We start from the raw sequence: 23,067 nt of genomic DNA, 5'->3' as shown, positions 1-23,067 counted from the left end.
TTTCAGTCTTCAGTAAGGTTTCTAATTCACACATTTTGTGTGAATTTGTCACAGAAAATCATAGCACAAGATACTTAAGTTCATCATTGTAATGAGACAAAATATGAAACAGTCTGAGGAATTCCTACCAAAAGGCCAAGCACCTCATCTGAGTAACTCAGTTACTGAGTAACTGAGTAACTTTTACTCAGTTCGTTTAACGTTCTGATGTTTTGTGTCTACCTTCCAGGTGTCCATTTTGGTGAAGTGACAGCTGGAGGTCTCTGATGTACCAAGAGGAGAACACGACGGAAAAACTCTCCCTAAAAAAGTTCTGAGTGCAGAACTGCTGGGAGTGATGACATTTTCTCTTTTCTTTTCAGTGATTGTGTGAATTACCTGTGACACTTTCTGAGATTACTGTTTTTACTCCATAATTTATCTATTCAATGCTCAAAACCACTTTCCAAATTTTTAACATCATAATTATTTGCTAGAAGCTTTCTATGGAGTGCATATTGTAATAAGTTATATTTTGTACTTGGGAAAGGCCGAGTTGTTCTTAAAGCCAACCATGCCGTTATCACTCTGCTAACGTGACAACTGCATCTATGTTTGCCCATTGCTAACTGAAACACATACTGTGAGGTGTGTTGGTGTGCCATTAAAGCTTGTACAGATCAATGTATCAATGCATCAATGCCGAGTTCACAGAACTGAGCTGCTCATCTTCTGCTGCGAGTTTAAACATAAAGCAAATAAAATGGAAAAAGTTAATTTTGCTCTTGCAGTTCCTCTGGCAGCCATTGAGGGCGCTCTGATTCTTTACAAAACCCTTCTTCCACTTCTCTAGTCAAGCTTGAAGGAAGAAAAAAAATCCTCTGTGGGGTTAGAGACAAGGAGAGCAGATCCCACTTCAAAACTACAACTAATATGTGAATTTTTTTTCTCTAGGCTGAGATGAGATTTCTTGTTCTTTCTGTCACTGCTTCTATATTTGTCATCTCATAATAAATATTGCAGGGAAGACTCCAGCTCAACAGGGAGATGCAGCCTTGCACAAATAAAACTGAATCCGATGCTGCAAATTGCAGAGGCAGACAACTATTAATTTGTGCTGCTGTTATCTGCAGGGTGAGGTAACCTCTGTTCTGTTTGCTCTCATTGCTTTTCCCACTTAATTTCTCCATTTATTTCTCCTCTGAAGGTTAATTACTTATAGATAGTTAAGGATTAGGGATCAGCGGAAAGCAGTCATTGATCTCTTCCCTGCCATGTCCACCTCTGCAATGTCACACTCTTTACACACTGGAACAGAGGCCTGGTGATTATCTGCTCATATCGATCCAGTCCTCTGTTTTTCTCTTGCTTTTCTATTTTTTACTGGCAACCAGAACCTCATTATCACAAATGTGACTCTTTATAGCCAGGGCCACAGTTTCTGCTGCTCCTTTTCTCTCTAGCTTTATTTGTTTGTATTTTTTTAGTTTCTAAAGTCTGGTGAGTGCCAAGCAAGTCAATACCTTAAGTTAAATAGCTTCCATTGATTGGGAGACAAATTTAGCTGTTTACCAACTGTGGAAATGAGCTAAGGCCACAAAACACCAACCAAGGTGTATGCAAGGGGCAGGTTGATGTTGACGAATGATGCTCGCTGGGAGGCAATGCCCCCAAGGTAAGGAAAGGTGAACAGGTTTGGCAGTGGAAAGGTTCATTCAATCAGGCTTTCAGGAAGTCACATGACCAGCCGTGACAGAACAATGGCTTACAGTAAAACCAGGGGTGAAAGTAAGGGGGTACGGCAGGGTACTGCATACCCCTAAAAGATTTAGCGGGGGTACGCAGTACCTGCAAGAGAGAGAGCGGCTGTCTGCTGTAAAAAATCAGTGGGTTTGTTTTCACTGTGCAGCCGTGACTGATTAGTTTTTCAAGAACAATCTAAAACACGACTCAATCAGTTAATAAATAACATTTTTCCCACTTCATATTGTTTCTGAACTGTTCCTGCTTTACTAGAGCAGCGGTGCAACACGTCGATCGTGGAAGGTTTTGAGTCGATCAGCATTAAGGACGCTTAATGCTGAGACCAGCACGTCCTCCTCTGGCTCGCTTAAAATGTTCGTAACTTTATTAAAGAACAACAACAAAAAGTCAACAAAACGTGTTCAAATTAATGACCCAACAACAATAATAATCTCAGTGATTATTGTTTCAACGAGGTGTTGCACAATTCTGTGCGTTTCGGTTCCATTATCAAAATAACTAGCAGAGCAGGAGTTTAAAATTAACTAATCAACCACCACTGTGTTCAGGGGAGCGCTTATTAATGATCGCAAAATAAATATCAAGCCTGAAAACCTAATATCGTAACGGACTGAATGTTATGGTTTTAACATAATCTCTGGTCGGCTTGAGGAGCGCAAGAGGTTGCCATGGCAACAGGTGTGCTTAAACGACAAAGAGAGACGGAGAATAAAAAGGTGCGAGTGGTTTAGAGTTGATCACCTGTTCGGGTTATTTTACCTTTGCTGTGACGCATCACAGCCGCTGTAGTTTCTGAACATTCAATAAACGACAAACTTGGACTAATTACCTCGTTCTTTGTGAGTATACGTCATTTACAACAAACATCAAACACGGTAAATATGTTTCATTAAGTATTTAAGAAACAAATGGCTTCTACCGCGATAATTATGTGAAATCAAATTGTCTAATATAAAAAAATAGTTTGGTGCTGTCAGGCTCAGAGTCGGAGAGACTTTTCCTTTATCAATTTTTTTTTTTGCCTCTTATTTAGTGGAAATTATGTTGATGAGACTTTCTCCAAAATAATAACCTTTTTCAACCTTTATAAGCTCCACTGTTGAAAATGAGGCTCTAACATTCACAAATGACTGAAATAAAATCCAGTCCAACATCTGGTTTGAGGTGATTCCTCTGGAACCTGTTGGAGGAAAAATATCCCAACTTCAGAAGATGAGCTTTAACCTAACAGAGCTCTGTGGTTCCTATCAGTATGAGAGTCAGGGTGAGGAGGCATCATGTCAGGAAGATGAAGTGGAAGCTACAGGATCTTCAGAACAAACAGGTCATGATCCTAGGCTACTGATTATCCCTCTGTCTGGACACAGGATCAACAGAACCAGTTTGAAAGATAAAATTAATGGTTATATGCCAGACATGGAAAACTGGGATGGACTCCATGCCATGATGTTCAGAATTTAGGTCTCATGGCATCTCAAGGTGTCAACATTGCAGCCAGTGGGCTGAAGGAAATACAGCTTTATTTTGTAGCAATTCAAGAGCTACCAGCTTTTATCGCTTTGCATAAAAATTAATCAACACAGAAACTCCGAAGCACACAAAGAAGTTTTATATATATATATATATATATGGTAATGGCGAACCAACCGGACATTGTGGTGGTGGATAAAGAACAGAGGAAAGCCGTTGTGGTGGATGTAGCAATACCAAGTGACCACAACATCAGGAAAAAGGAGCACGAGAAACTGGAGAAATACCAGGGCCTCAGAGAGGAACTGGAGAAGGCCTGGAAGGTGAAGACCACAGTGGTGCCTGTGGTCATCGGGGCCCTCGGGGCAGTCACCCCCAAACTGGAGCAGTGGCTCAAACAGATCCCAGGAACAACATCAGACATCTGTCCAGAAATGTGCAGTTCTAGGCACAGCCAAGATACTGGAGGAGAACCCTCAAGCTCCCAGGCCTCTGGTAGAGGACCCGAGCTCAGGATGAAAGAGACCACCCGTGGAGGGTGAGAAGGGAATTTTTAATTTTTATATATATATATATATGTCATATATAATTTTTTTTTGTCATAGTACCCCCAAGAATTTAAAACTACTTTCACCCCTGACTGTATGTTCCTCTGTTCACCTGCATCATCAGTGCTTTGTGAACAAGTTTTATCCAAGGCGTGGGAAGTCATCTGCTGACGAAGAAACCGTCTAAAACCTGAAACTGAAAAAAGTCTTGTTCCTAAATAAAAACAAACTTAAAATTCAGAAAGTTCTAAATTATTTTTGTTTGATCAGGAGATACATCAGAATCACACATCAAAAGCAGACTAAAAACCATTGGAAGAGGCAAACTTGATTTGTAATATTAAAAATCAGAACTAGAACTCCCAGGAAGAGATTATTTTAAACAAATTCTGTTTTTCAGGAAGCAAGTTTCTAACTCAAAGTATTCAGTCTGCCTCAACAATCACTCAATTCCCAATACAGTAAAGTACAACTGTATTCATCGTCAAATAAGTCCATGATATAAAAGAAAACCCAACATAACCACTGATGGTCAAGGATTAGATTGGCTACAAATCATTTTAATAATTAAAACAAGACAGTTAAATATGATTTAATTGATTCTCCTGTTACTAAATATGAGTTTGATAAAAACTTTGTGACAATATTGCATTTACAAATTTTTGAAAGTCTGATCCAACTGAGTGACAAAAATGTAAGTTTCACCAGCAGACGTCACTAGTGAGTGATGAATGAAGCATTGAGTAATGAACCTTTTTGCAAAGCAAAGTGTTGGAAAGCTTCCTTGCTTCATGAGGCTTCATTTGCCCATCACTAATGCCCGGGTCTTGGTAGATTTGCAGTGGTCTGATACTCTTTCCATTTCAAATTGATCGCTTGCACAGTGCTCCTTCAGGTGTTTAAAGCTTGGGAAATCTTTTTGTATCCAAATCCGGGTTTAAACTTCTCCACAATAGTATCTCGGACCTGCCTGGTGTGTTCCTTGGTATTCAAGATGCTCTCTGCACTTTAAACACAACCCTGAGACTATCCCAGAGCAGGTGCATAGGGGACTTGATTACACACAGGTGGATTCTATTTATCATCGTTAGTCATTTAGGACAACATCGGATCATTCAGAGATCCTCAATGAACTTCTGGAGTGAGTTTGCTGGACTGAATGTAAAGGGGTCGAATAATATTGCACACCCCACTTTGCAGTTTTTTGTAAAAAAAAGTTTAAAATATCCAATAAATTTTGTTCCACCTCACGATTGTGGCCCACTGCGCTGTACATTAAATAAATCTAGATTGTGATCCACAGCAGAACTCCAGGAGGAGATCAGGTAGAATCTGGTTTTTACCTTTAAGGTAGCGGTTCTCAACGTGGGCGGTACCGCCCCCCAGGGGGCGCTGGCGGACATTTTTACAAACGGGGGGCGCTGGGAACATTAAACCATGCTCTGCTGCAACAATATGCATGGCAGCTCTTCTATTCAGTGTTTGTTAGCTTCTGTTAGCTTCTTGGCGCGGCTCCGTCCTCCTGCTACTGGTAGCTAAAATCACGATACCCTCACTGTGTCTCTGAAAAATGAACCCATTTAAATAAAGAAATCTCTCCATAGTGACACCTCGATAGAGAGCGTTCATTTTATAGCGTTAACACCGGAGCTGTAAGTGGTCCGGTATGAAACTGGGGTGATAGAACAACACAGCACTTTAAATTTCAATAATCAGAATGCAGAAATTGTTTCCGTTGTTTTAAAAGGTTTATGTCAGTCTGCCTTTTCCCCATCGATACGTTTCCCGACCGCCCTGCACCTTAGGGGCTTAAATAAAAAATTTAAAAAAGACGCGCACATTGCGCAAAACTCTGAAACAGGAGAAGCGGGACATAAAACGGAGCGACGAACTAGATGTGAATTATGGCATAAAAACTGAGAATCCGACGCTGAACAGTGAAAAATCAAAACATGATGTGAAACACATGATGATTAGGAGGCGCAGCAGGTGATGGATGAAGATTAATGATGGTTAGCGACAATACATGATAAAATAAATCTAGCAACAGGAAAGAAACTAAAGTGGACATAGCAATAAACCAAGAGAGGATAATACTAATCAAAGGAAACTAAATGGGAATGAATGAATAACAAAATGCAAGAATAAACTAAGAAACTAAAGTAAATACAGAGGAATAAACTGGTATGGCAAGACCTTTCGATCAATAATTAATACAGAGACTGTATGGCAAGAATAAACAGACACTATTTCCAGATAAAAAGTAAAATAATATTGTTGAAATGTCATGGGTTTGTTGAGACCACATCTAGTACTGAGAATAAATATATCTTACAGATCATAACAGTAAATAACTTATCACTTCATGTTTTTAATTGGATTTGATTAAGAACCAGATTTGTTCCTTGTAATTTCTGACCAGTAAAACTATTAATCTATAAATCAATAGACAGGTCTATATAAAGATATAATCCATGTTTCTGTCTCATATTTCTATGGCATTAAAAGGATCTGGAACTTTTGTTTTTCCACTGAAAGCTCTGGTTTACACAGTAAATGCCACGTGAGTGAAATTTTATGGATGATACTCTGATGTCTCATTCTCCTGAAGGCAGCACAGAGCTGCACCACCAGAAACTCTCAGAAACACTGAGAAGAGCTATGATTAATGTAGTTACAGTTCTATCCATGTTTTAATGTTGCAGAGCTCAGTCGTTTTGCAAATAGTTCAAAGTTTAAACTGGCATGTTGAACATCTTTTATCTGATCATTTTGTGGAATATTTAACAACTAGAAAATGGCACAAAATAATATTTTTTCCACTCTGATTGGCTGCTGTTAACCCTACCAATTTTAAGTTGAATGTTCATTGCATTTTTCGTAGACGCCTGTGAAAATAATTTCTATTCCCATGGCTTTTTTGTTCTCTGGGAAATTATTTTTGATGATAAATACAGAAACAAGCATAAAAATCAAAACATCTCCAATAGTGACAGTAATAATGATAAAATAATGGTCAGTGCAAAGTAGCCTGCAAATTTTTTGGTGGGGGGCGGTGAGGGACCTGAATAAAGGCTGGGGGGGCGCTGGCCCAAAAAAGGTTGAGAAACACTGGTTTAAGGAAATCTTGCAGGATAGTCTACTGTGAAGATTTTCCATTTGATGCCTCTACTCCTGGTGAAAGTTGAACTGAAAACTTCTGACCTTTAACTCTGCAGCCATGTTTTACACATTAAGCATTTCATTTTCACCTCCCACTCTTATTATTTAAAGCTGTCTCAAAGCGAACAAAGTTCTTGTATTACCTCAACCTTCTTAATAAAATTTAGCTTTAAAAAAAAAAATATATATATATATATATATATATATAATGTGTGTGTGTGTGTGTGACTCTGGTGGCTTCTCTTGGTGTGGTAATGAACGACAAGGAGCTGGTCAAGTTGGCATCAGTTTTTCTTTAATTCTCCATTTGCATTTCACACAATGGGCATTGAGGTAAGGTCAGTCTGGCATAAAACAAGCTCCTGCAAGGAGGAGCCATAATGCTACCGCGTGGGAAATTCCCACCACACTTTCTCATGCACTAAACACTTCTAAAACACGACAGAAACAATATAATAGCTGAACTAGCGTGACCTGGATTAAGCATGTTTCAATAATATGCAAAAGGGAAAACCATAAACATATTTTATATAATATTTCTTTGTCACCTGGCAGAGACATGTTACCTTCATCAGTGATCCTCATGGCTCTGAGGATTACCCATAATACCTCACTCTATATAAGGTGAATGTAGTACAACTTTTTACCAGCAGATGGTGCATTTTAACTATATACACCAAGGGGTCTTGCCTAAGGACCCTTAGCTCAATTTGACTGTTGTATCTTTTCCCCAGCCTGGAATCAAACCCAGGTCTCCTGGGGGAAAGTCTGGTGATTTACCCATTGAGCTATCCAGTCAGCTAAACACCAGAGCAATAGAGGCTCAGATCTACCACACCAGACAAGACCCAAGTCTAGGTTGTGCAAGGAGGCCCCTGAGACAGTCCAGCACATAACAGCAGGGTGCAAGATGCTGGCAGGGAAAGCATACATGGAACGACATAACCAAGTGGCGGGCATAGTGTACAGGAACATCTGGAGAATGACCGAGCTAAGATCCTGTGGGACTTCCAGATCTAGACAAACAAAATGGTAATGGCAAACCAACCGGACATTGTGGTGGTGGATAAATGACAGAGGAAAGCAGTTGTGGTGGATATAGCAATACCAAGTGATTGCAACATCAGGAAAAAGGAGCACAAGAAACTGGAGAAATACCAGGGCCTCAGAGAAGAACTGGAAAAGATCTGGAAGGCCTGTGGTCATTGGGGCTCTCACGGCAGTCACCCCCAAACTGGAGCAGATCCCAGGAACAACATCAGACATCTCAGTCCAGAAATGTGCAGTTCTAGGCACAGCCAAGATACTGGAAGAGAACCCTCAAGCTCCCAGGCCTCTGGTAGAGGACCCAAGCTCAGAGGATGAGAGAGAGAGACCACCCGCGGATGGTGAGAAGGGAATTTTTTTTTTAAAATACATTTAGAGCAGCCAACAGAACTGACTGTATTCTCACTGGATTCTACTGAGCCAGCCAGACTGTAGTTCTGAAACAGACGGTTAATTTCTGTTTCTCTTCAGCTTAAACTTTGATTTAGTTATGAAAATACTTTTTTTTTTTTAATAAAAAAAGAACCTGGGCCTTTTTTATAGTCGCCCAGCTCAGCTTTTCACAAAAATGGGTTCATACCTAATAAGCATATAAAGTATAGCTTTATAATATTTTCAGTCTGACCCAATGGTTCAGTGTTATTCTTAAAAGCAGCTCTGGACTCCACTCTCTTAACATATGAAGAGTCACATTTAAATCATTCCAGATATTTTTAGTCCGTCTGATTGCTGGAGTTGTTTAACCTTTCATAACCTTCCACTTAGAGCAGCTAAGGTCAGACGGAACCAACAGGTCTGATCCAGTTTTACATGATACTGGGTAATAATCAGATACTTTTAGAGCAGAACAGAACTGCTGACAATCATCTGCACAGATACATTGTGTAGTGATGTTTAATAATGTTTAGTAATGTTTTGAGAGCTTTCTCTGTCCTTAAAGGGATAGTTCTTTTGTCCTGTTGAGAGGTAATGAGTAGTAAGCATCTCACCTCCTTTTAATGACTTCATATAATAAAACAGATTAGAAATTAAACAGGGTTAATATGTAAAATTGACTTTGTGTTTTTTTATTTTGAGAAAACTTGAATCTCGCTGAAACTGTTCAGGCACTGCCTGTGTCCACAAAGTTCCTCTTAAGAACGTTGTGAGCAGCTCAACAGAGAAACGTTGTGATGATGAAGGCAGAGGGTCAATAGGTGGGATTTTCTCAAAAGTCCAGCAAAAATAACTCTGTTTCTATTGACCACATATTAAGCAATTTGACATTTTGTTTTGCAAAACTACCATGGAAACGCTTCTTTCTCTTTACAAGTCATGCATTTAACAACCAGATGTTTCTGCTGGTGGAAATGACAAAGAAAATGACAGGAAGTGGTAGAACCATGATTGTTTTATCACATCAACAAACTTATTCATGTGTGACTTTATCTGCATTCCTTTTTTAATGGAAACAGCAGTTGTGAAATCGTGTTTTTGAATTTAGTGGAATATCAGCAAAGTTTTGTGCATATTTCTAATGGAAGCTGGTCTGGGTAAGTGGACTTAAGCACTGGGTTTGAACAGAGCCTCAAGCGGTGACCTGAGGAGGAGAATTTCACTGTTCCAAAGGATTGGAGATGATCTGAGGAGGTGTTTAGAATATGCACAAGGGCTGAGTGTGGTTAGCAGGAGGAAGTGAGCGATCCGCTGGATGACCCGTGTTCATTTTGTCTGTGACAGATCAAGGTGAACGCATGATGGAGGATCCAAGGGAGCAACGGAGGAGCAACCAGGAGACACTGGACGAGACCCTGGAAGGCACAGTGGAGTAATCGACTGGGGACAGACCTTCAGCAGAAGACAGGCTGAGGAAGTTACCACTGGTTTCCCAGTTGGTTTCCCAGTTACCACTGGTTCACCCTGCGGAGGAAGAAGGCAGGAAAACAAAGACGCTCATGCCCACAACCCTGTTGATGACACAGGGGGTGCTTGCTAAAAAAAGTTCAGTCATTCAATAGAGCTTTGGAACCTATGTCACTGCATGTGACATAGGTTCACATTGTTGCTCGGCGCCATCTTTGGTGTCCACAGACCAAAACAAACTAGTCAGAACACCGGTGTTTTCATTGTGTTACTGTGAAGTTGTTTTCAAGTTGGATATTGTCCCGCGCTCCGAGGAGAAAGGGGCGTTCAGCTCAAATTGGATAAATTGATCCAATTTATGAACGCTAATTTCAGCCAGCTGTTCTTTACCGCTCCCTCCTCAAGCGCGAGGAGGTTCAAATAGAGACCATCAATTTCCGAACCAAACACTCTTGTAAATAAATGCCTTGTCTTGTGACTAACTGATACAAAAAAGTGGTAATTCATGCCATTACACGAGGCACACTATCCACTATTAAAATTTTAAGTCATATTCAATAATTTTTTTTAAAGAGCCTTTATTTAAAAATAAAGGCTCTTGTGGCCTTTATTTGATAGTTAATTGACAGGACAGTGGGAAATGAAAGAAGGGGAAGACATGCGGCAAAGGTTACAAGGTTGGGAATTGAACCTGTGACGGCCATGTTGAGAACTAAGGCCTCCATATGTGGGTTATGCTTAACCCCTGCACCACCACAGCACACATAATTTTAATATTAAATGTTTTCTTCAATAGCTTCCAAATCATGTACCTCAACTCAAAATCTGTGTGAAATTGTTCTACTAGACTGTATAGATGAGGCACATTCATCTTTATTACATTTTAACACTTTTTATATTTTTTAGCTATTTCTCTAGTCAAAATTTTGTATTTTTCTTCAATAGCTTCCAGGTCATGTGACCTATTAACTCAAAATTCATGTGAAATTATTCTAAAAATATGCCTAATCTATAGATTAGGCATATTTTTATTCCATTTTGACCCCTTTTTTATTTTTTAACCAAAATTATATTTAAAAAAAATATATTTTTAAAATGTTCATAAAATGTACAGATGATTATCACATTTGTTACCCGTAATGTACAACTGCATAAAATTCTAGTACAGGACCTATTTCATTACATGTTCACTTACCTGAAATATGTTAAATACAATAAATATTTACTTAAAGTGTGATTTATTTCATAAAATTTATTTGTCACCTTTATTGTTTAATTACACATTAAATGTTTAAAGATGGGCTCTTTCATCTGGTTTGTGTCATGATGTGGTGTGGCAGTGGACCCAAACGCAGCAGGCAGTAGACATACTATATGTGGATGTTATTTTAATGAACAAAATAAATTAACTAAATCCAAAATCCAGGGAAAACAAGGAAAACCAAAACACAATGAAACAGGAGACACAAGGGATAAAAACGGTAACAACTGGCAACGTGGTGAGCAGGGTAACAAGCTGGACTGGCGAGTTGTGACTGAAAACTCGCTTAAGTACTGGGAGGTAGTAATTGGAACAATGGCCTGGCTAAATGAGAAGAGTGACAGCAGGTATGAGTAATTTGGCACAGGAGCTGGCTGAGGGCTGGGGAGAAGATAGCACAGGGAAACTAAAGAGATCTGCTGGGAACACAAACGGGAGGAAATAGGGAACTGAAAAATACTTCTAATTCAAAAGTATTGGTAGTGCACCATAGCGCAGGGTATTCTGGGTAACTACAACCAAAACAGACCTGAATGTAGCTAGCAGGAGAATGGCCAAAGACAAAAAACAAATCCTCCAACCACTAAAATTTGACACTTCTCCATTTTTCTTTACATTTTGTGAAGAAAAAGCTCTCAGGTCTTCTTCAGTGCTTTTTGTGTTATTTCCATCAGTGCTGCAGCGCCCTCACAAGCGAGCAGGTGAGCAGGCTTTTCAAAGGGTTTGGGTCGTTTGACACGGTACAGTGTGGAAGTGAACCACCCTAGTTGAAAATGTGACAAATGTTGCAGCTTTGGTCCTTAATCGAAGCAAGTCTACTGGACTATCTGGTGTGAAAACATTCTGGATGTGAAGTGATCTCAGCTGTTCCGGTCTCAAGTCTTTTTCTAGTGGATTGAATTCACTCCATCCACTTTTAGCAGGTTCCCAGTCCCTGCTGAGAAAAAGCATTCCCAAAGAATAATGGTAATGGACGTCATAGGGACAGAGTTCATGTATTTTACCTTACATGGCTTTTTGCATGTAGGCTAAAAAATAGCTGCAAACCTCAAAGCTGTCTTCATGCCTCCCTCCATCAAGGTCGATGGCCAACGCCTTTTACTTTGTATTTATTCCAATTAGGTTCATTAGTGAGTGATGGTTGCTTTGAGTTTTATTCAGGGTTATCAGAATTAATCCATTAATAAGTAATTCATTATCTATTTTTAGGTTTATTCTGTGCCATTTATAGATCCATATTTCTATGTACATACTTATTATCTTACTTTATTTTCTATTTAAGGTCATAGTTAAATTACTTATAGTATCACACTTATGTATACATTTTTATACATTCTATATTGCTTATAATTATATTTGTATTTGCTAATATTTAATACTTTGTCAGCTAATAATAAATTTACCCTAGTGGATCAATAAATGATCTTTTGATTCTGAATTAATGAACTAAAAATAAATGTATATTGTGATTAGTAAATCTGTATTTCTCTCCCTTCAAAGCTGATCAGTTTATGAATTGTGAACATTCATATATAGTGATGATTCATATATAGTTTATGTATATGAATCAATATAATAATTATTTGCTTTTATTAAATTGCACCTATTTGGTATTTAAATAATATCTTTAAGAAACACATTTCAGGTTTAATTCAAATTTTCTGTTCCTTTTTGTGTTTTTTCCCCAAATACTTGGAAAACCCACAATCCAGAAAATATTTCCACCTAAAGTAAAATCATGTTATGCTGCAGATTTTTCCTCCCTAAGAGTCGCTGCCTGAATGAAGTGAAACGCACACAATCTGCTTGATGGTGAAGAGTGGCTGTCCAGCTTCCTAGCCCTATCTTTATTTCACTCACCATCCATCATCTGTACACATTACTGCGCAGTAAGCCATGAATCAGAAGCTGTTCTTATCATAACCCAGGCGTGGTGATGTTCTGAGGCACGCTGGTGCACTGACCCCCTTCCCTCTGTGTCTCCAGTAAGCATAACCATATCTGACAAGACCAGAGCTGGAAGGAGGGAGGAGGATCCTTTCCTCCTTTAGGTACATTACCAACCGTCTGTTCACTTGGCTTATTTCCACCGATGCTGCCTTGGCCTCGTCCTCAAAATGGAGTAGTTCTATTTCTTTCTGTTTATCTTATTTTTCTCAAGCATTTTCTTTTACCCCGCTTGTCTGTATCCTGGGGCCTTCTGCAACAGGATGAAGGGAAGTAAACATACCTCGCTTTGTGGCTTTAGACCAAAAAGAGCACGATCCAGTGGAGATACGGCGTTCTGCTGTGAAACTGTTTTATATGTTTTCAGCTCATCATTTTTTCTCTACGTTTGGGAAAGAAGTTGACCTTTTCCACCTTTAAATCAAATTACATTTGCAAACTTTAATCAATCAAGTTTATTTGTATGTCACATTTTAGCACCACACACTTTATATAATAAAAACAGAGAATTACAAAGTTATAAAAAAAAAAACACAATGCATCCAAGAACTGAACAAACATTACATTTTGATGAGTGACATCACCAAAATCATACACATCAATATGTTGATTAATGTTTCATTTATTATGGTTCAGAATAATCTCCAACCAGTTGGGTTTAAAGGACCTCAGTGTTTCAGCATCTTTTCAGTTTTCTGGACATTTGTTCCAGATTTGTGGCGCACAAGAAGCTGAATACTGCTTCTCCGTGTTTGGTCCTACTCTGAATCGTCAGAACCAGAACCAGAAGATCTGTGGGGTTTTCATGTAATAGACCAGAAGAACTTTGGCTAAAGCAGACTAGTGTACCGTCATCAAATCACTGTTGATTCACAGTTTTTTCTGTGATTTATAGCTAAAAATTATTTCCATAAAATTCACCTGTTAATGGTTTGTTTCATAGAGCATATCAGAAATATTCTAAAGAAAATTAGCACTATGAATTTTCCTTGATGCTGAGGAAGGATAAGGAAGGCTGTAGATGTCAGCTTCTATGGCCATGCTAAGGTTTCCATTGTCTGTGTTAATGCATATTAAAGTTGCTAACATACAAATATAATAACTTTTATAATAATAAAAGTATCATACTAAAATTAAGCTTTTACATTCTATGCAAAACCATTTTGTGGAGGAAAACTAGTACAATGCTTAAAGCAGGGGTGTCCAAACTTTTTGAGAGCAAGATCTACTTTTTCTCTCACCAGCCGCCTGAGATCTACCTCATGACACAAAGACATAAAAATTACAAATTAAACTCTATTGACTTATTTTATATGCGAATATACATCAGTTATAGCAGAAATAATAAAGTGACAGAAAACCTAACGCAGTTTCTTCCTCAGTGAGATTCTGACAATGGGAGCAGGTTACTGGTTTCTCAGTCAGAAGCTGGTTGCAAACCTGAGGCCAGCAGGTGTCAGTCAGTCATGGTAGATCTGAAATTTGGTTTGATGACCTCAATATGAGAAACTAACCAAAGAGCCCAGAAAAGCTAAAGGCAAATCTTCTGAAGTTGGGATATAATTAATTTAATTTCACATAATTATCATGGTAGAATTAGTTAAAACTTAATTAAATATATTTGTCCTATTTGATGTTTGTTGTGACGTATACTCACAAAGGAACGAGGTAATTAGTCCAAGTTTGTCGTTTATTGAATGTTCAGAAACTACAGTGGGTGTGATGAGCCACAGCAAAGGTAAACAAAGGTAAAACAACCCGAACAGGTGATCAACTCAAAACCACTCCTAGCTTTTTACTTTCTGTCTCTTTGTAGTTTAAGCACACCTGTTGCCGTGGCAACCGCCTGCGCCCGCAAGCCGAGCAGAGATTACATTCAAAAACACAACATTCAGTCGTTACAATAGGCTTGATATTTATTTCTCGATTATTAATAAGCCTCTCATGAACATAGCTAATTTAAACTCCTGCTCTGCTCGTCAGTCGGTCTTTGAGTCACTTTTTTTTTTTCTTTTTCTGTTAATGGGACCGAAACGCACTGAATTGCGCAACACCTTGTTCAAACAATAATTACTGAGCTTGTTCATTTTAACACGTTTCGTTGATTTTTTAAAATAATTATTCTTTTTTAATGAAGCTACAAACGTTTAGGATCTTAGTGAATATTTTTGATAAGCCTGTCAGAAGAGGAAGCACTGGTCTCAGGGTCCTGGTGGCGTTCAGATTGTCATCTGCCGAGATCGACTCAAAACCTTCCGCGATCGACCGGTCGATCGCGATCGACGTATTGAGCACCCCTGGCTTAAAGTGACAGCTTAACTCAATTTGATTTTTCATAACCTCCCTACTTAACCTGTGCTGTGTAAGGAAATTAATGTTTCCACTTTGGCAGAGATAAAGAAGAAGGAAAGGAGTTGGCTAAATAACAAAAAATGCTGAAGTTGTGCAGATGTTATCTTGATTGATCATAATAAGCTATGATCAATTGAGCCGATCCATGCAGGTTTCGTACTTTCTCTTACACTGTTTCCTGGATCGTCCATCACCACAGTGAAACATGGTTTTGGCAGCATTATACTGTGGAGAGGCTTCTCTTCACTAGGTCTGTGGAGCCCAAAGCAGGTCCTGGAGGGCCGGCAGGGCCGTGCAGAGACCACTAAAAGGGCAGGTGCTCAAAATAAAAAAAAGGGCACATCTTACCGCATTCTAGGACAGAATATTAACAAAGCCACACAGCTTTCAGAGTTTAATAAACAATGATAAATTACAAAATTGTGAAATATACAATCAAAGCTAAGGTAAATCTCTATACAGAGCATACAACTATGCATATGTAAGATATTTTATTAATAATTTCTTTCTGCAGGTCTATTTTGTTATAGGAAAGTATTGCAATATTCAAACCCACAATTTAGCAAGATATCAGCTGGTGGTCTAGCTCTGATTTACATATTTTGTCTTTACAGAATTACATTATTAAAAATATAAACAAGGGCACAATGCAACCTTTTAGTGGACTAATCTATAAAAAAAGAGCTGCCTGTTTGCTGCAGTGGAGATGAAGATGGTCCATTCAGGAAAGCAGAGCTGCATCAAACTTTAAGGTGGAACTGCAGAAAAAAACAAAAAAAAACAAAAATTGAATTGTTAATGCATGTCACTGTGGGGAAAGCCTACTGAGTTTTACTTAAAACTTTTTTAAACATTTAAATCACACATTTGTCTCATGAAGGGAATTTTTTTTGCAAAACAAACTTATTTGTGCATGACTCAAAGTTTTGCTTGTGATTCTCACATGACGTCATGGGGAGGGCCTAAATTCACAACAAAATATTTCTGATGTGTGCAAATAAAAGTTTATGTTTGGCAATAACTTTTAAAGTTCACAAGACAAAAATTAGTTATTTAATTTAAAAAAAGTTTTTTAAACAAAACAATTTGTTTTTAAAAAAGAAATCATTACAATTCCAAAAGTTTTGATTACAATTTTATTTTACTTATCTGAGGTTAGTTTATTTTTTCCCATTGAATAATTGGGGAAAAAATTTAACTTTATACTCTGCGAACCAGACCCTAAACTTAAAGTCTGGGTTGAGTTTTTTCCCCTTCATTAATGACATACATTATATCTATCATGGTAATTCAGGGTGAGTTATTTTTAATTCTAAATGAATATCCTTGTTGGACTTTTATGTAAGTGCTATTCTCCTTCAAGATACATTTACCTAACGCCAGAATAAATGCAATGTACATTATGCAGCAAAGGAAATTAGAAGATCTGACATTTATCCATTATGGAGATGATAAGTTTTGGACGGGCGATGTGCCTCATACACAGGGAAGAAGCTTTTTAGTTATCTAGCTTCTAGCAAAGTCTTTAGCTAGCAGCTAGCTAATAGCACAACAACAGCAGCCTAATGTCTGTATGATAAAAATACTGAATCGATAGATAAGAACAGTTTTTCCTCACCTGGTTGTCTCCTCCCGCTCAGTAGTTCTTCAAAGTAAGCCAGACACAGAGGCCTGTCAGTGTCTGTTGTATTTCATTACCTCTCTGCTTAAACCGCGACTCCGTGCTGAAGCAGAAACGATACTTTCAACGTTCTCCGTCATCTGACAAGTAGCAAGTCTACTCCACTTTATTCACCAAAAACGTTTTTTTTTATATATATAATTCACCAAAAACTTTTCTGTAATCTGGAATGTTCGCTACGTTAAGCTCCAGTTAGCCGCCTTATCTCACTGTGCGAGAAGCAACTGCGTCATGCGTCACGGGCAAAAGGTCAAAGGTAACAAGGAAGGCTTATTATGTTGTACAAAAAAACCAAAACAAAACAAAAAAAATAATTTTAGTACATGTTATGTGTCAGAAGAGGGCTTTGAAAAATAATAATAGAAAAAAAAAATAAATTGACCAAAAGGGCACTTTGGGGCAAGGAGCAAAAAGGGCAGGTGCTCAAGCACCCCCATGCAGGATGCTGGCCCTCAGGGACGTGCCTGAGGGCCAGCATCCTGCATGTTTCAGTTTTCTCCCTGGTGGTAGTAACAACGTCCTCAGCATGTCAATGTTCTTCTAATGAGCCACCATTTGTTCCAGGTGTGTTAAACCAGGAAGAGAACTAAAACATGCAGGATGCCGGCCCTCCAGGACCCACTTTGGACACCACTGCTGAAGGGCAGCAAGTATAAACATACAACATTTGGTTAGGATGGCTTAGTCAAAGTCAAGAGCTAAATTCAGTTGAGAATCTGTATTAATACTTGAAAATCCATCCAGTTTGACCAATGTCGAGCTAATTATAAAGACAAATAGGCAAAGATGTCAGTGTTTAAATGTGCATGTTGTTGATCCATCACATCAAAACCAGTAAAGTCTATTAAGTTCATGGTTGTAATGTGTAGATTTGTTAAAGTTTTAAAAGTTTGAATACTTCTGCAATGCATTGTGGGTACAGGAGGCTCACACACTTGAATAAAATTCATTAACTGCTTACTGCTTACATACTGCTTTTCCTGCAGGAATGTACATCATTCCTGCGTCTACAGGAATGATGTACATGTGGCCATTATCTGCAGAAGGAGCTACAAGAGCGTGAGGGCATCTTTTGCCTGAATCACTTTAATTTACAAAGTGGTGATGTTACTATTGTGTGGGGAAATTAGATAGCACCGCAGCAGACAGTGAGCTACATTATCCAGAACCGGGCACACATCCGGTTCTCTCTTTTCCCGTTTATCAGCGACTTTTTCTCACATTGTTCATCAGCCCGTGAGACAGGCGGTTTGGGTAGGGGTGGGCAGTGTGTGTGTGTGTGGGAGGGAAGGGGGGTTGTGTCGGTCTCTCAGGATCAATTAGTCACTTGCAGAGAGTTGTGGAGCAGAGAGGGAGCTAGGAGACAAAAGCTGCAGCCACATTAGCAATGCATGGAGGTGATTAAGTGACAGTGTTTCTTCCAGGCCATTAACGTAACAAGCACTGGCTGTCCAGGGAATATGGACCTGACAGAGAGAGCATAGCTCTCACAGGAGAACGGCCTTCTTTCTTTTGACGCACTTTCTCCAGTTCTGAGCATCTCTACCCTCCATGTCCTCTTTGCCAGCTGTTTTCTTTCACTCTCCATCTCAGTGCTTTCCCCAGGAGCAACTTTCATTCTCCCTCTTGTTATAAAGAGAATAATTGTTAAAACTTTGAGCTTGTTGTATTCTCAAGGTGCCACGTGCGTGAAAGTGAAACCACACAGAGATAACAGTCAGCGCTCCACGTCACACATTTTCAGAGTTTATTCAGACAATCAAAAACATAAAATCACATCAACAGCACATCACATCAGAAACTTCAAAACCACAAAGCAGACATGAATTACCTGAGAGAAGTAGAAAAATAGGAACAAGAAAGATAGAAGTGTAGTGGTATAGAAATATACATAATTCCCCATAAATAGTTTCCAGGTGAGAAGTTCCGGTTCTTGAAGTGGGCGTGGTGTATATAAGGGAGCTACGGCGTTCATTCAGGCATGTGTCGTCTTTGTTCTCCCACTGTGTGGCTTGCGTCTGGTGGACTCTGGCAGCAGAAAGCAACAAATCGCTGGCTGGTGCATGTTATGCTGATGTTCTGGTGGTAGGTGTTCTCTCTCCCTGCACTTTAGCTGATCTTGGTCAGAAAATCTAAACTGAAGTGTGATCGTAGGTAAAACGCCACTGCGCTGCGTTCATTTTCTTCCTCGGTCTGCGAGTGTGTGTGCATGTTTTGTGGATCAGCAGGTAAGAAATTAACACTCATCTAAGCTCCAGTTTCTTGTTTTATTTAAAATGGTGATACATTTTTTTTTTTATAGGTTCCCCACAGTTGAACCATTGCTGCTCTGTCTGCGTTCTTTTCCCGGATCTGTTCGGCTTTGTTCTGCACCGGCTACGTAAATCTCCCGGATTTCTGCACAATTGTTCTCAAATTGGACTGTGGCGGCGTTATCCGCCCTAATTGGAGCGGTGTTTGGGGTGTGGCATCGGCGCGCCCGTTTCATCTCCCGCTGTGGCAGGGCCACGCCTGGTCTTAATGTTTTAACTTGTATTGTCTGACTTTTATTTTTTTACTTATGTTCACAGCCCTTTTGTTTATTTAGTCGGGCTGATATTGTTATATTGGTTAATTGTTTTTTTGTTTGCAGTTGCTGAGGTCCGGTGTTGGTGTGGTGACGGTGTCTTTCTCGTCTGTGTGCTGTGATTTTGGAGTTTGGCTTGTCTCACTGCGTCTGGTGTTAGGTTTTTTTTTGATTTGCTGTGTTTGGTGGATGTCGTCCCCATAGCGCCCCCTCCGGCCTGTAACCTCAACTGCTGCAGTTCTTTTATTTTCTTTGATTTCTTTAATTTAATTTTTAACAAACTGGTTTTAAAAACATTTTTCAAAAGAATTTAATCGTTTTTTTATAATTTTGAAATGGTTTCAGATGTTTTAATCTATGCATGACTGAACCTGTGTGCCTTAAACAAGAGGTAATATTCCCAGGGTGGCGTTGTTGAGCAATTTACTAAAATTAAACTTCCACAAAATCTGAATTTCCATCTAGTGTCGCCACAGAAGAAAAAGGCAAAAACACGTTTTTGAAGATCGCCGTATGGCTGCAACAGCAAAATCTAACTTGTTGCTCAGTGTGGAGACTTTTTATCAAAAGGGGTGTTGTTTATGCAATTACGGTGTGTTCTCTCCTTCTGTAGCTGCAAGAAGTTTCAAATTACTAAAATGGGTTGTTCGAAGGAAATTTTATTACCTTCTGACACCTGTCTAATCTCAGAACTACGGTGTGTCTTTCTCTAGAAAAGGGAGATCAAAGTTAATTTTAGACAGGATTTTCTCTTGTCAGTTTGAAACCTGGTCTCGGTCTGAACAAAGATTCTTTTTAATTTCCAGAGTTCAACCAAAAGTTATCTTGTCACAGACCTAATTTTATTTCCCTGCCAAGGAATTCCTCCAAAAACACACAGATCTTTTGCCGTGAATTAAAAGTGACACAAAGACAAACTGAGCAGAGTGAGTCAGAATTCCTTTCCCAGCTGGTAGATCACAAATGCTGACTTAAGAATTAACACAGTTGTCTCCCCACACTTGGAGTATACCTGAACAGTTTAAATACAAACACATTAATTCCAGACATTTTCTAATTAATGTTCCACTTATTTTGATTATATATTTGACTGACATTACAGTTTAACACGAGTTAGACACTAACTAGGGCTGTTAATACAGGTGCTGGTCATAAAATTAGAATATTGTGATAAAGTTCATTATTTTCCATAATGTCATGATAAAAATTAAATTGTCATATATTTTAGATTCATTGCACACCAACTGAAATATTTCAGGTCTTTTATTTTAATTTTGATGATTTTGGCAAACAGCTCATGAAAACCCAAAATCCCTGTCTCAAAAAATTTGAATATTATGAAAAGGTTCTCTGAACGAGCAATAAAAATAATCATCTGAATCAACAAAGTAACTCTAAACACCTGAAAAAGATTCCTGAGGCCTTTAAAAACTCCCAGCCTGGTTCGTTACTCAAAACCGCAATCATGGGTCAGACTGCTGACCTGACTGCTGTCCAGAAGGCCATCACTGACATCCTCAAGCAAGAGGGTGAGAAACAGAAATTTCTGAACGAATCGGCTGTTTGCAGAGTGTTATATCAAGGCACCTCAGTGGGAAGTCGGTAGGAAGGAAAAAGTGTGGCAGAAAACGCTACACAACGAGAAGAGGTGACCGGACCCTGAGGAAGATTGTGGAGAAGGGCCGATTCCAGACCAAATTAAATTTTCATCTCCATAAAACTTTTCAGCAGATGGAAGCATGAAGTGCTCCAAAATCTTCTGATAGCTGCTGCATTGATCCTGCCCTTGATAAAACCCAGTGGACCAACACCAGCAGCTGACATGGCACCCAGACCATCACTGACTGTGGGTACTTGACACTGGACTTCTGGCATTTTGGCATTTCCTTCTCCCCAGTCTTCCTCCAGAGTCTGGCACTTTGATTTCCGAATGACATGCAAAGTTTGCTTTCATCCGAAAAAAGTACTTTGGACCACTGAACAACAGTGGTCCAAAGTGCTGCTTCTCTGTAGCCCAGGTCAGGCGCTTCTGCCGCTGTTTCTGGTTCAAAAGTGGCTTGACCTTTGACCTGGGGAATGCAGCACCTGTAGCCCATTTCCTGCACACGCCTGTGCACAGTGGCTCTGGATGTTTCTACTCCAGACTCAGTCCACTGCTTCCCCCAAGGTCTGGAATCGGCCCTTCTCCACAATCTTCCTCAGGATCCGGTCACCTCTTCTCGTTGTGTAGCGTTTTCTGCCACACTTTTTCCTTCCTACTGACTTCCCACTGAAGTGCCTTGATATAACACTCTGCAAACAGCCGATTCGTTCAGAAATTTCTTTCTGTTTCTCACCCTCTTGCTTGAGGATGTCAGTGATGGCCTTCTGGACAGCAGTCAGGTCAGCAGTCTGACCCATGATTGCGGTTTTGAGTAACGAACCAGGCTGGGAGTTTTTAAAGGCCTCAGGAATCTTTTTCAGGTGTTTAGAGTTACTTTGTTGATTCAGATGATTATTTTTATTGCTCGTTCAGAGAACCTTTTCATAATATTCAAATTTTTTGAGACAGGGATTTTGGGTTTTCATGAGCTGTTTGCCAAAATCATCAAAATTAAAACAATAAAAGACCTGAAATATTTCAGTTAGTGTGCAATGAATCTAAAATATATGACAATTTAATTTTTATCATGACATTATGGAAAATAATGAACTTTATCACAATATTCTAATTTTATGACCAGCACCTGTATAAGACTACAAATTAAACTATTACTAATCAAAACATGCTGTTAATAGCTAAGAAAAATATCCTACAAATTAGATCATAAGTATTGCATGTTATCTTTAGCCAGCAGTTTTATACTAGCTCAGATACTAGCATTTAATGAACTATGTGCTCTGCCAAAACTTGATCTTTTCCAACTTTCCAGCCCTGAATCATGTCTCTTATGTTGCTGCTTGCTTGAGAAACTGCATGTGTAGGAGAGTTCATTTATGGCCTCGTTCCTCTCTGATAACAAACACAGTCTCCCTTGCAGGCCCAACTCTTGTCTGTAGTGTTTATATAAGTTCAGCAAATACATAACCATAGTTATTTAGATTACATCATTAACACAAACCAAACTAAATTAAGATCTTGTTCAAAAAAATCATGCTCAATCTACTATTTTCACATGCACTTCGATTAACTGTTAATACTAAAAATAAAATTTGTATTCCTGACATTCTCTTTGTCTATCACCCTTCCTCACTTTCATAAAAAGCTGGCTCCATTTAAAGCTGCAAACTCCTCCACACACTCATCCAAATTTCTCCTTTCATCTTTGACTCGGCTGCTCTTTTTTCACTGTACCTCGAATCGTCTCGTCCTTTTTTCTCAGTATCGCCCATCTCAAGTCTATCAAACCCAGCTTCTTACCTAAGAAGCTTGTGTTCTTACTTGCCTCTTCGGGTTATTGAAGGTGAC

The 23,067-nt window shown here is 39.0% G+C and overlaps 1 protein-coding gene across 2 annotated transcripts in view; it reads left to right on the top strand.

The window, feature by feature from the left end:
• mtor (mechanistic target of rapamycin kinase) overlaps positions 1 to 756 on the top strand; it is a 169,998-nt gene extending 169,242 nt beyond the window's left edge. For both annotated transcript variants that reach the window (XM_088006846.1, XM_088006845.1), the window contains exon 58: positions 230 to 756. In XM_088006846.1, the coding sequence (XP_087862972.1) occupies positions 230 to 245 (16 nt within the window). In that variant the 3' untranslated portion in view covers positions 246 to 756. The remainder of the gene's footprint in view (positions 1 to 229) is intronic.
• Positions 757 to 23,067: the final 22,311 nt, after the last annotated feature.

Source organism: Poecilia mexicana, unplaced genomic scaffold, assembly GCF_051168715.1.
Source record: "Poecilia mexicana isolate PSO_F unplaced genomic scaffold, ASM5116871v1 scaffold_7, whole genome shotgun sequence".
Classification (NCBI taxonomy): Eukaryota; Metazoa; Chordata; class Actinopteri; order Cyprinodontiformes; family Poeciliidae; genus Poecilia; species Poecilia mexicana.
This window is presented reverse-complemented; position numbering and strand designations above follow the sequence as displayed.